Source organism: Sphaeramia orbicularis, chromosome 1, assembly GCF_902148855.1.
Source record: "Sphaeramia orbicularis chromosome 1, fSphaOr1.1, whole genome shotgun sequence".
NCBI lineage: Eukaryota > Metazoa > Chordata > Actinopteri > Kurtiformes > Apogonidae > Sphaeramia > Sphaeramia orbicularis.
In genome coordinates this window covers 57,076,821-57,090,355 of record NC_043957.1, presented here as the reverse complement: position 1 = coordinate 57,090,355, position 13,535 = coordinate 57,076,821, and the positions used below count along the sequence as shown (strand labels likewise).

Genomic DNA, 13,535 nt, shown 5'->3' with positions numbered 1-13,535 from the left:
GCCCATTAATATGTGATGTTCAGTTGTTCAAAGCAAGCCAAAGGGGCCCTGAAGTGGTCAGAATAAGTTGCACTAACGTATGTTTTGTCCTTTCAGTGTTACCGTAGTTAGTTCGGACATAGAACTAACAGACATGTTTCTTTCACTCTTGTTTGTATGGCCCCAAAAACGTTTGCCTGTGAGTATTTAATGTTCAGTTGTTGTAAGAATGAATAGTATCAAATATCTCTGATGTGAGCCTTTGTTGCTGAATAAAAAGACGTTGTAAATCTTTAATTAACCTGTAAATGCTAATCGTTAGCGTGTCTATGGATTTTCCCATTCAAGTTAGCATCGAGATAAAATGACTGCTAATACAACATTCACATCGTAAATGAGTAAAGGTTAGTTCAAAGGCTGACATATGAGACCTAAACACAACCAATGAATTTACATAAACTTAGCATGAGCCTGCAGAAAGAATTAGCAACCCATCTCCGACTGCTAGCATAAACGAATTAGCTTAAACATCAGCATTACTTGTAAAGTTCGCCGGTTTTCTCCTCTCAGCTGCACATACACACAGCACCGGTGTGTGGACCGGCAAAATAAAAGCATGAGTTTCAAAATAAGAGTCCGTATGTATAAATCAACTAAGACTTGCTTGAAAGGCAGAACAATAATAAAACGGCGTTAACGTGAGATAAAAAAAATTGTCGGCGTTATTTAATGAATGCGTTAACGTGGTAATAACACGTTAACTTGCCCCCCCTAATATATATATATATATATATATATATATATATATATATATATATATTTATATTTATATTTATATTTTATTTTATTTTATTTTATTTATTTATTTTTTCCAGAAATATATTTGTAATTTTCATTGTTTTATGACAACAAGCAAAAAAAACCCACAACACATTAAAACAATCCCTACCACCCCCCACCCACTCCCAGTGCAACAAAACATACTTGAAAGACACAACTTAACTGACTATACAGACAAGTCCTTTAAAAATTGTAAAAAAATAAATAAATAAATAAATAAATTTAAAAAAGGTGTCCAGATCTTTTAAAAGTCTTGGGTCTTTCCTGTGTCCAGGTACGTCAGCTTTTCCAGTGCCAGGTTAGAAGACATTTCTTTAATCCATTGGTTCGCTGTGGGTCCTTGAATATCTTTCCATCTCAAAGAAATAACTCATTTGGCTTGTAACAAACAAAAATCTAAAAGTTTCCTTTTTCTTCCAATTACTTGAAACTGCTCAGAAAAGATGTGCAAAATACACCATTTTGGCTCCACAGGGAAAACACGTTCTGTAAATCTGTACATTAGTGGTTCCAACCTTTTTTGGCTCATGACCCCATTTTAACATCACAAATTTCTCGCGACCCCAGACATTCAAAACGGAGACTTTTTTTGGGTTTTTTTTTTTTGCTAAAACTGATGTTTTTTTGATCATGTAATAGTTTGCTATACTGTGTTGCAAATAAACGTTAATTTTAGATGATATGTAGTCTATATAATGTATATTACTGTGGACAGAGGCAGTAAATCCAGGTGTAGATTACTGCACAAAGGGAGAATTGTATTTTCCTTGGTCAGGATCTGTCCAGTCAGTCCAGCTGTGATTTACAAGGAGGACAATTAATACTGAACAAACAAGAACTGAAACTATGAATTATGAAAGAGCTGCAGCATCTGAAACTGACCACAATGAACATCTGACACATAAACAGAACCACAGTGCTGCAGGTTCACACTCACAATTTGTCGTGTCTTTCATGGATTGGGATTGTCTCTGTCAACTCACCATATAATTATTAGTAAATTTTTATTTTTATCAATTACTAGAAATTTCAGGTGACCCCATGTGGGGTCCCGACCACAAGGTTGAAAAACACTGCTGTAAATTAACCCTTTCATGCATAGTGGTCACTACAGTGGACAGTTATTCTACAGCTGTTCTCTTGTATATTTATGGGTTTTGTTGTTTTATTTCCATATCAGCTAATACAGTGGATACGCTTATGCATCATCCCACACACTGTAATTCACACCATTACTGTAAATTTGCTCTTCTAGATAAACCTGATCTGCACTAATATGTTTGAGTGTAAAAAAAAATTGTTATTTGTTATTGGACTGCAATTAACTGTTTTGTTTTGGTTTTTTTTAACAAGTTTTTTTTCGTTGTTTTTTTGTTTTGTTTTGTTTTGTTTTTGTTTTTGGTTGGGGTTTTTTTTGCATGGCATCTCCATGCAGGTATGTTAAAATGTGAGAAAACATCAGGTTAGCAGCATTAAACATGTTTTTATTTCAGAATTTTCATGCAGTATATCAGTAAATACATGTTTCTTTCCTTCTTTAGCTGAGTGGACATTTTTGTAACCCCATGAAAAATAGGTTTATAATTTTTTTCTTTTTTTTCATGCCTTAAGAGGAATAAAAACACTCAGAAAAAAAATATCTTGATTAAGGTTCGCGTAATTCATGCATGAAAGGGTTAAATTAAGAGTGTCTTTCCAAAAATTCGGAGGTTTCTCACAGGTCCACATACAATGAACCAAAGTGTGTGTTTCCTTATCACACTGAGTACAAATGTCAGGAACGTTAGGATTAAAACGGTGTAGTTTTCCAGCGGTGACAGAGTTTTGTTCATTTGTTTTGGTTGAATTCCAGCTGTGTTGTCGTACATGATGCATCTCACTACCGTCTGGACTTTTAAAACTAAACTGTTCATCCCGGTGTAGGAGCAAAGGAACAGTCTGACATAAAATATTATTAATGTCCAGAGATGTAACAGTTACCAGTATAACGATAAACCGCGGTAAAACTGCAGACAGTATCACCGTTTACATTCAAGTATCGTGATAACCGTGTTTGATTACTGCACTTTTAGGCAAAAAAACACCGATGTAAAGATCTGCTTTTATGTCAAATATTTGAGTATAGTTTTAATTTATTCCAATTTTAATTTTCTATACCTGATATTTGGAACCAATATTCACTTTTACAGTCTTTGAAAAGGTTCGTTAAGCATCTGTGTGTTATTTATGCATCAAATTATATAGATTTTTCAAATTGGATTTTTTTTTTTTTTTTTCTGGCCTTTTATGTTTTTATAGTAGGTTACAGTGAAAAAATAATAGACAGATGAGATAGATGAAGTTGTGCTGGAAAGACAGATCCCAAACATGTGTATAGGAAACATTTGTTTATATAGTATATAAAGGCAAAAACAAAAGGACGGAAAAACAGACAAAATAGACTGTGGATAACAGTGGATATACTACTACTACTACAAGTACTAGTACTAACAGTGGATATACTACTACTACAAGTACTAGTACTAACAGTGGATATACTACTACTACAAGTACTAGTACTAACAGTGGATATACTACTACTACAAGTACTAGTACTAACAGTGGATATACTACTACTACAAGTACTAGTACTAACAGTGGATATACTACTACTACAAGTACTAGTACTAACAGTGGATATACTACTACTACAAGTACTAGTACTAACAGTGGATACTACTACTACAAGTACTAGTACTAACAGTGGATATACTACTACTACTACAAGTACTAGTACTAACAGTGGATATACTACTACTACAAGTACTAGTACTAACAGTGGATATACTACTACTACAAGTACTAGTACTAACAGTGGATATACTACTACTACAAGTACTAGTACTAACAGTGGATATACTACTACTACAAGTACTAGTACTAACAGTGGATATACTACTACTACTACAAGTACTAGTACTAACAGTGGATATACTACTACTACAAGTACTAGTACTAACAGTGGATGTACTACTACTACTACAAGTACTAGTACTAACAGTGGATATACTACTACTACAAGTACTAGTACTAACAGTGGATATACTACTACTACAAGTACTAGTACTAACAGTGGATATACTACTACTACAAGTACTAGTACTAACAGTGGATGTACTACTACTACAAGTACTAGTACTAACAGTGGATGTACTACTACTACAAGTACTAGTACTAACAGTGGTTATACTACTACTACAAGTACTAGTACTAACAGTGGATATACTACTACTACAAATACAAGTACTAACAGTGGATATACTACTACTACAAGTACTAGTACTAACAGTGGATATACTACTACTACAAATACAAGTACTAACAGTGGATATACTACTACTACTACAAGTACTAGTACTAACAGTGGATATACTACTACTACAAATACAAGTACTAACAGTGGATATACTACTACTACTACAAGTACTAGTACTAACAGTGGATATACTACTACTACAAATACTAGTACTAACAGTGGATATACTACTACTACAAATACTAGTACTAACAGTGGATATACTACTACTACAAGTACTAGTACTAACAGTGGATATACTACTACTACAAGTACTAGTACTAACAGTGGATATACTACTACTACAAGTACTAGTACTAACAGTGGATATACTACTACTACTACAAGTACTAGTACTAACAGTGGATATACTACTACTACAAGTACTAGTACTAACAGTGGATATACTACTACTACAAGTACTAGTACTAACAGTGGATATACTACTACTACAAGTACTAGTACTAACAGTGGATATACTACTACTACAAGTACTAGTACTAACAGTGGATATACCTCTACTACTACAAGTACTAGTACTAACAGTGGATATACTACTACTACAAATACAAGTACTAACAGTGGATATACTACTACTACAAATACAAGTACTAACAGTGGATATACTACTACTACAAGTACTAGTACTAACAGTGGATATACTACTACTACAAGTACTAGTACTAACAGTGGATATACTACTACTACAAATATAAGTACTAACAGTGGATATACTACTACTACAAGTACTAGTACTAAAAGTGGATATACTACTACTACAAGTACTAGTACTAACAGTGGATGTACTACTACTACAAATATAAGTACTAACAGTGGATATACTACTACTACAAGTACTAGTACTAACAGTGGATATACTACTACTACAAATATAAGTACTAACAGTGGATATACTACTACTACAAGTACTAGTACTAACAGTGGATATACTACTACTACAAGTACTAGTACTAACAGTGGATGTACTACTACTACAAGTACTAGTACTAACAGTGGATATACTACTACTACAAATATAAGTACTAACAGTGGATATACTACTACTACAAATACTAGTACTAACAGTGGATGTTCTACTACTACAAATACTAGTACTAACAGTGGATATACTACTACTACAAATATAAGTACTAACAGTGGATATACTACTACTACAAGTACTAGTACTAACAGTGGATGTACTACTACTACAAGTACTAGTACTAACAGTGGATATACTACTACTACAAGTACTAGTACTAACAGTGGATATACTACTACTACAAATACAAGTACTAACAGTGGATATACTACTACTACAAGTACTAGTACTAACAGTGGATATACTACTACTACAAATACTAGTACTAACAGTGGATATACTACTACTACAAATACTAGTACTAACAGTGGATATACTACTACTACAAATACTAGTACTAACAGTGGATATACTACTACTACAAATACAAGTACTAACAGTGGATATACTACTACTACTACAAGTACTAGTACTAACAGTGGATATACTACTACTACAAATACTAGTACTAACAGTGGATATACTACTACTACAAGTACTAGTACTAACAGTGGATATACTACTACTACAAATACTAGTACTAACAGTGGATATACTACTACTACAAATACTAGTACTAACAGTGGATGTTCTACTACTACAAATTCTAGTACTAACAGTGGATATACTACTACTACAAATATAAGTACTAACAGTGGATATACTACTACTACAAGTACTAGTACTAACAGTGGATATACTACTACTACAAATACTAGTACTAATAGTGGATGTTCTACTACTACAAATTCTAGTACTAACAGTGGATATACTACTACTACAAATATAAGTACTAACAGTGGATATACTACTACTACAAGTACTAGTACTAACAGTGGATATACTACTACTACAAATATAAGTACTAACAGTGGATATACTACTACTACAAGTACTAGTACTAACAGTGGATATACTACTACTACAAGTACTAGTACTAACAGTGGATGTACTACTACTACAAATATAAGTACTAACAGTGGATATACTACTACTACAAGTACTAGTACTAACAGTGGATATACTACTACTACAAATATAAGTACTAACAGTGGATGTTCTACGACTACAAATATAAGTACTAACAGTGGATATACTACTACTACAAATACTAGTACTAACAGTACTAGTACTGCTGCTACTACTACACAGTTCTGTGTAAAAGGGTCTTATGACTCAACCCCTTTCATGGGCCCATTTATTTTCAGCAGGTTAACTCATAGATTACTACTACTTACCCCCCCCACACACACACACACACACACACTCCTGCAGTAAAACCACTTTTATCCGGCCTGTGTTTACAAGAAATCATGCCCACCTCCACCTCCCTCCTCCTCCTCCTCAGATGATGGGGTTTCACGTCTTTTTTTAAGTGCATGGGGGTGGGGGGTAAACAAGAGGAAGGGGTCACTGTCTGTCATGACCTGAGATGGGAGCTGTGCGTCCCACCAGGTTAGTGGGAGGGGGGAACCCAGGCGCAGGGCTACTCATCTTCCATGTGTTGCCACTGGATGGGCAGCATGTCAGCTCCTGAAAATAGCCTCACAGAGAGTATAAAAAGACCCAGATGAAGGCGAGTGACAGCTCAGAACACCAGAGGACCACCCTGAGAACCACAGCCACAGCTCTGCAGCACAAAGACCGACCCAGACCTGGACACAGTCTACTCAGACCTGAAGACTTAAAGGAAAAGCAGTCTGAGTCTGATCTGAAGCCTTTGGTTGGATTTGTTTGTGGGTTGTTTGCTTTGTTTTTTGTTTTTTTTGTTTTTTGCAAGATTTTTAGGTAAATCAAACCAAGATGAAGTACTATCAGTACCCCGTGCCCCAGACCATTGGACTTGAAGCTTACCCCAAGAACTGCAGCGTCCCTCTGAGCTGCAAAGCCACAGCTTCTCTGAAACCGGTCCGAAACGTGCACTTCCCCAACGACATCGTCTTCCAGGACTACGTACGACAAGGTGAGCTGGAGAGGATTGGACGCTTCATCCGAGCAAAGCGAGTGACTCTGGACACCATCTACCTGTCAGGTGAGACTCCACCCCCACACAACCAAACGGGGAAATGCAGTGGATGTCCTGCTTGAGTATACAATGACACTGTACTGTTTTCTGTTGATCTGCGTTAGGGGTCAGCAGCCTTTACAACCTAAAGAGCCATTTTTGTCTCCAAAAAAAAAGAAAGAAATCTGACTGGAGCCATGAAAAACATATTTAAACCCATCTGCAGTTTACCATGAGGTGGCTGCTCTGCTGTAGGCTGTTTGGGATTAGTTTGCTCTCTAATATTTATTTATTTATTTATTTATTACCTCCGCCAAGGAGGTTATGTTTTTGCCAGGGTTTGTTTGTTTGTTTGTCTGTTTGTTTGTCTGTCCGTTAGTGTGCAACATAACTCAAAAAGTTATGGACAGATTTGGATGAAATTTTCAGGGTTTGTTGGAAATGGGATAAGGAAGAAATGATTAAATTTTGGTGGTGATCGGGGGTGGGGGGGCCCACGGGGGGGGCCACTGATCAGCCTTGGTGGAGGTCTGCGCTCTCCGAGTGCTTCTAGTTTATTTATTTATTTATTTATTTATTTAAATCTAAATGACTGGAAAGGAGCAGGATGAAGTAAACTTCTAATACCTGCCCCTTTCTTCAAACATCTGCTTCCATCAGATACGTTGCCATTACAGTTATTACAGTAAACAGTTTACATGACAGTCAATACAAATAAAACTAGAAGCACTCGGAGAGCGCAGACCTCCGCCAAGGCTGATCAGTGGCCCCCCCCGTGGGCCCCCCCACCCCCGATCACCACCAAAATTTAATCATTTCTTCCTTATCCCATTTCCAACAAACCCTGAAAATTTCATCCAAATCTGTCCATAACTTTTTGAGTTATGTTGCACACTAACGGACAGACAAACAAACAAACAGACAAACAAACCCTGGCAAAAACATTACCTCCTTGGCGGAGGTAACAAATCCAACATCCATAAGTTGAATTATTTCATTCCATGCTTTTATAAAGCTTCTCTATTCTTTCCTTATACAACCTCTTTAACTGAAAAATATTTGTGCAGCTCTTCTCTTCCACTGCCAAAGAATTCCACATCCTGACCCCCACAACACAAATACACATTTGCGTCACATTAATCCGAACCCTTTGCTGTTTAAAGTTAAACCTCCTTCTGTGTTCTTCATCCTGTCATACTAAAACAAATAATCTCTGCAAACTTGCAGCAAAAGTCCATTTCCTGCTCTAAACTCAATCAGGAATGTCCTTAATTCAGCTAACTCTGTAAACTTAAACAATCCTGATTTAATAAACAACTCATTTGTATGTTCTCTGAAATTAACATTAGACATGATTCTTATTGCTCTTTTCTGTCTCTTTTGTGTTCCTCATATATGTGTTACCCCATACTTCAATACAATAACTCAAACATGGCAGAATAAGTGAACAATATCAAATTCTCATTGCTTTATAATCCAACACATATTTTGCTTTACTCAGTACAGAAATATTTTTAGACACCCTTTTTTTTTCTTTTTTACATAAGCATAGTGTTGTATTTTTATTGCGATATTGCAATGGCTGGTGCATTTATGAAATTATACGGCAACAAGAAATAAAACATTCAAGATTTATACCATTTTTTTTAATGATGGACACTATTTCCTAAACATAATTACTTTGTGTAATGGAGAAAAAGCTCATGTTTCATAAATAGTGGCTTTCTTACAAACTACGAACTAAATGCAAATTGAGCATCTTGTATTGAATTTGGCAAGAAAATAATCCATTTTGGTTTTTATGCCGTCAAAATTATTTTATTCCGCTTAAAGCCTGTGCATTTTTGCAGATGGACAAAGTTAGAATAGATTTAGGCCTTTAAGAATAAGACTGTTGAAAGTAATGACTCATTCAGTTCATTTCAGAATGTTCCTTCTGTTTTTGGACCAGAGGAGCCACAGACAGACGCTGAAGAGCCACATGTGACCCCCTATGTGACCCACCCCTGATCTGTGCTGACCTTTTTTCCTGTTTCCTGTCCTGTGTGAAGGCATGGCTGCCCTCCATGAGGCTGTGCTGACTGGGAACCTGGAGTGTGTGAAGCTGCTGGTGAAGTACGGCGCAGATATTCACCAGAGGGACGAGGAGGGCTGGACTCCTCTGCACATGGCCTGCAGCGACGGATTCCCACACATCGCACGGTGAGCATCCAGGTTTCTGACAACAACCACTCATAAGAGGTGTAAAAGTCTGCATGCATACGCCTAGATTCAGATTCAGAAAACTGTATTTATCCCATACGGGCAGTTCATTAGCAGCTTACCGCAGACATCAGCCCACATCCAAAGTGCAATGAGACAAATAAATAAATCAGTGCACAAATACAGGGTTATTGAAAGCAACTACAAATAAATGCATTTAAATAATCAACAATACATAATCAATAAATACCAATGCAGACTAAAAATTAAGCAAATGGTGTCCAGCTGAGTGGATATTTTTATAACTCCATGAAAAATAGGTTCATAAAAACATTTCAATCCCTTTTTTTTTCATGCCTAAAGAGGAATAAAAACACTCAGGAAAGAAAATCTTGATTGAGGTTCTCATAATACATGCATGAAAGGGTTAATTCCCTGTAGGTGAATCACATTTCTGCTCCCATCTACATGACACTTCCATTTTTCCCTAAAATGGAACCAAAAGGAGGCATGAGAAGACATGTTTAAGCTCTGGATGAACAAATCAGCATACACACACACACACACACACACACACACACACACACACACATAGCAATAACACAAACCGCAGGATCAGCTGCATTCCTGTGTCTGCTTGACCTCCATAGCAACACAGAGTCACATTATGCTGTAAAAAAAAAAAAAGTAAAAAAAAGGATATTATTCCAGCAGTAGGGGTGCCGAAAAAATACTGTAAAATAACGGAAAGTAAACATCGCATAAAAATACAGTAATTTTCCATAATTAAAATATAGTTTTTTGCCCTAACTTTACATGAGATTTTGCTTCTTTTTTTTTTTTTTTTTTTTTTTTTTACTTTTTAATGTTTAATAAAGAATTTTTTCATGTATTAAAACAATCAAATTACCTATAAATATATATATAAATAATTTTCAATGAGACTCAGTTGTCCAATCCACTGATAAAAACTGTATTTGGACAGTTTATCAGTGCTTATATATGTTATACATTCACAAAAATACATTTATTCAACATTTTTGTTGTGAAACCTCCTGTAATTATACAAGATATTTGTCAATTAACAAACAAGTCTGGTTCAACTGACAGAACAAATACTTCTTTTACAGTTAATTGTCAGTAATTTTATCTCATTTTATTATTTATTTATTTTTTTACAGTATTAAACTTTAAATGAACAGTTTAATCTCATAAATAGAAAATAAATATTTGTGAAATTATGACACATTTGCAAATGTATTTTAACTGTATTTTTCTGTGAAAAAAAAAAATTCTTTTAAAAAATTGAAATTTTTTGGTTATTCACAGTAACAGTTTTTTCATGTTATTTTATATTTGACTTGTAAAATCACAGTCTGTTTTTGTCATTTCACTGGTATTTTCCTGTATCTTAAAAATGCAGGAAAAACCTGTAAAATAAACAGTAAAAACTATGTTAAATTACAGATTTTTTTTACAGTGAAGATTAGGGGTCTCAAACATGTGGCCCGGGGGCCAAATACGTCCCACCAAAGGTTCCAATCCGGACTGTGGGATGAATTTACAAAATGCAAAAATTCCACAGTCAAGGCTGTGGAACTCATTTTAGTTCCGGTTCCACATACAGACCAATATGATCTACAGTCAAATAATAACAGCAGAAGAACCCACAAAAAAGAATGACTGCAGATTTTCTTCTCGGTTTGATGTGAAAATAATAATATTACATTATGCCTATAAATAATGACAACTTCAAATTTTTGTCTTTGTTTTAGTGCAAAAATAACATTAAATTATGAAAATATTCACATTTACAAACTATCCTGTAACAATAAAATGTGAATAACCTGAACAAATATGAACAACCTGAAATGTCTAAAGAAAATTCAGCACAATTTGAACTATTTTCTACCTGTTCCTCAGTGTTTAGTGTCTTTGTGGCAGACACTTCAGGGCCAAAACAGGGCTGAGCAGCCACTGCAGGAGCCACAGAAACTGAAGTCAAGGTCGTCATCCAGACCGATGGACCAACAACAGTGTCTTTGTAGATCTGATCCATAATGCACATGTAGAAATGATAAGTTTAGTCATAATATTGTTAAAATTGCACTTATTTTTCTTAAGAAATTTCAGTTTTTTTCAGGTTATTCACTTTTTTTTTTAAAATTTGGATAGTTTATAAAAGTATTTTCAAAATTTAATGGGATTTTTTTTTTTTTTTTGCACTAAAACAAAGACAAAAATTTTGAGTTGTCATTATTTATTGGTTATTCTGTTATTATTTTTACTGCTCCGGCCCACTGCAGATCAAAGTGGGCTGAATGTGGAACCTGAAAGAACATGAGTGCGAGGCCTTGTGCTTAGAGTCTCCTCTGTTGTGTTTCTTCGCAGTTACCTCCTGTCGCTGGGCGCTGACCCTGACCTGGAGAATGACTGTGGGGAGAAACCAGCTGACCTCATTGAGCCGGACAACAAAGAGCTGCTGCAGATTTTTGGCCTGGCCGTCAACGACTGACAGACTTTGTGGGTTTTAAAACCACAAACTGATGCACGTGTGTGGAGAAACCTACAGCCGCCCAGTCTGTGTGACAGTCAGGCAGCAGCGGAGACGCAAGGAGAGCAGTGTCAGCCCAGCATCCTGACTTTATGAGGTCGTCTCAGCCTCGACGGTCAAAGAATCTGGATGTGGGGGTGGGGGTGGGGTGGGGGCTGCCCTCTGAACGGACTGAACTTGATCCAGCAGGGCCTTCCCTCCTGTTGGCCTCCGCAGGGGAGCGCTCCGAGTCTGTGGACTGCAGTGAATTGGACAGATGGTGTGTTTTTGTATTTGGCGTGTCACTGGTATGAGGATGGCTTCTGAAATGGTGCAACTTGAAGCTGTTGTTGTTGCGCTGCTCATTAGCTACAGTTAGCAAACCCAGAAACAGCTGTGTTGTTGACTTCCAAATGAGTGACTGTGTTTACAGCTGCAAACCCTAACGATAGAATGTTTCTCTTTTTATTGAAGTCTTGTATCCTGGTTGATTTTCAATATGATTTTTATACTTTTATAAAAATTGTACAGAGTGCACTGCTTTAATAATTGTCAAGCATTCCCTTCTTTGATCTGTTTGAAAATAAAACCTTTTAAAGCACCGGAAAGGAGACTATGGTTTTTGATCACATCTACAACAAGGCTCTCACACTCATGTTCTTTCAGGTTCCACATTTGATCTGCAGTGGGCCGGACCAATAAAATAACAACAGAATAACCTATAAATAATGACAACTCCGAATTTTTGTCTTTGTTTTAGTGCAAAAAAACCCTAAAACATTAAATTATGAAAATACTGTGCACGTCACGTCACTGTTTAATATAGTTTAAGGTCTTGTATTTCAAAAGCAAACTTGTCTTCCATATCCCCTGATATTAGTCCACACTGTGTCAAATGCCAACATGCAGAAGCTTCTCTCATCCACATGTACTGGTCCTGTTCAAGCCTCGACAAATATTGGACTGAAATTTTTCATACACTTTCTCAGCTGTTAAACATCAAGTTAGAACCAAAGCCCTTTACTGCTCTGTTTGGTGGAATGGAAGGTGAAGTTAAACTACCTACAGAAAAACAACGCACTTTATCCTTTGCCGTCCTTCTAGCTCGACGAGCAATCCTGTGTAGATGGAGGGATGCCCCCCCCCCCCACACTCATGCACAGTGGTTAGAAGACATTATGTCCTGCTTAAAACTGGAGAAAATTAGATATTCACTCCAGCAATCAAATGGGAAATTCCAGAAAGTGTGGGGACCCTTCCTACACTGAACAAAAATATAAACGCACCACTTTTGTTTTTGCTCCCATTTTTCATGAGCTGAACTCAAAGATCTAAAACTTTTTCTGTGTACACACAAGGTTTATTTCTCTCAAATATTGTTCACAAATCTGTCTAAATTTGTGTTAGTGAACACTTCTTCTTTGCTGAGATAATCCATCCACCTCACAGGTGTGGCATATCAAGATGCTGATTAGACAGCAGGATTATTGCACAAGTGTGCCTTAGGCTGGCCACAATAAAAGGCCACTCCAAAATGTGCAGTTTTATCACACAGCACAAT

General features: G+C 36.2%; 1 protein-coding gene across 1 annotated transcript; it reads left to right on the top strand.

Moving 5' to 3' along the window:
* Positions 1–6,699: 6,699 nt before the first annotated feature.
* On the top strand, positions 6,700–12,067 carry ppp1r27b (protein phosphatase 1, regulatory subunit 27b). Its single transcript, XM_030142881.1, has 3 exons — positions 6,700–7,266; positions 9,291–9,441; positions 11,833–12,067. The coding sequence occupies exons 1-3, from the start codon at positions 7,038–7,040 to the stop codon at positions 11,954–11,956; spliced, it is 504 nt and encodes a 167-aa protein (XP_029998741.1). The 5' UTR covers positions 6,700–7,037; the 3' UTR covers positions 11,957–12,067.
* The last annotated feature ends 1,468 nt before the right edge of the window (positions 12,068–13,535 follow it).

Coding starts and splice junctions, on each gene's coding strand:
- ppp1r27b (XM_030142881.1), top strand. CDS start 7,038: ATGAAGTACTATCAGTACCCCGTGCCCCAGACCATTGGACTTGAAGCT. Junction 7,267..9,290: donor GGACACCATCTACCTGTCAG/GTGAGACTCCAC, acceptor TCCTGTGTGAAG/GCATGGCTGCCCTCCATGAG. Junction 9,442..11,832: donor GGATTCCCACACATCGCACG/GTGAGCATCCAG, acceptor GTTTCTTCGCAG/TTACCTCCTGTCGCTGGGCG.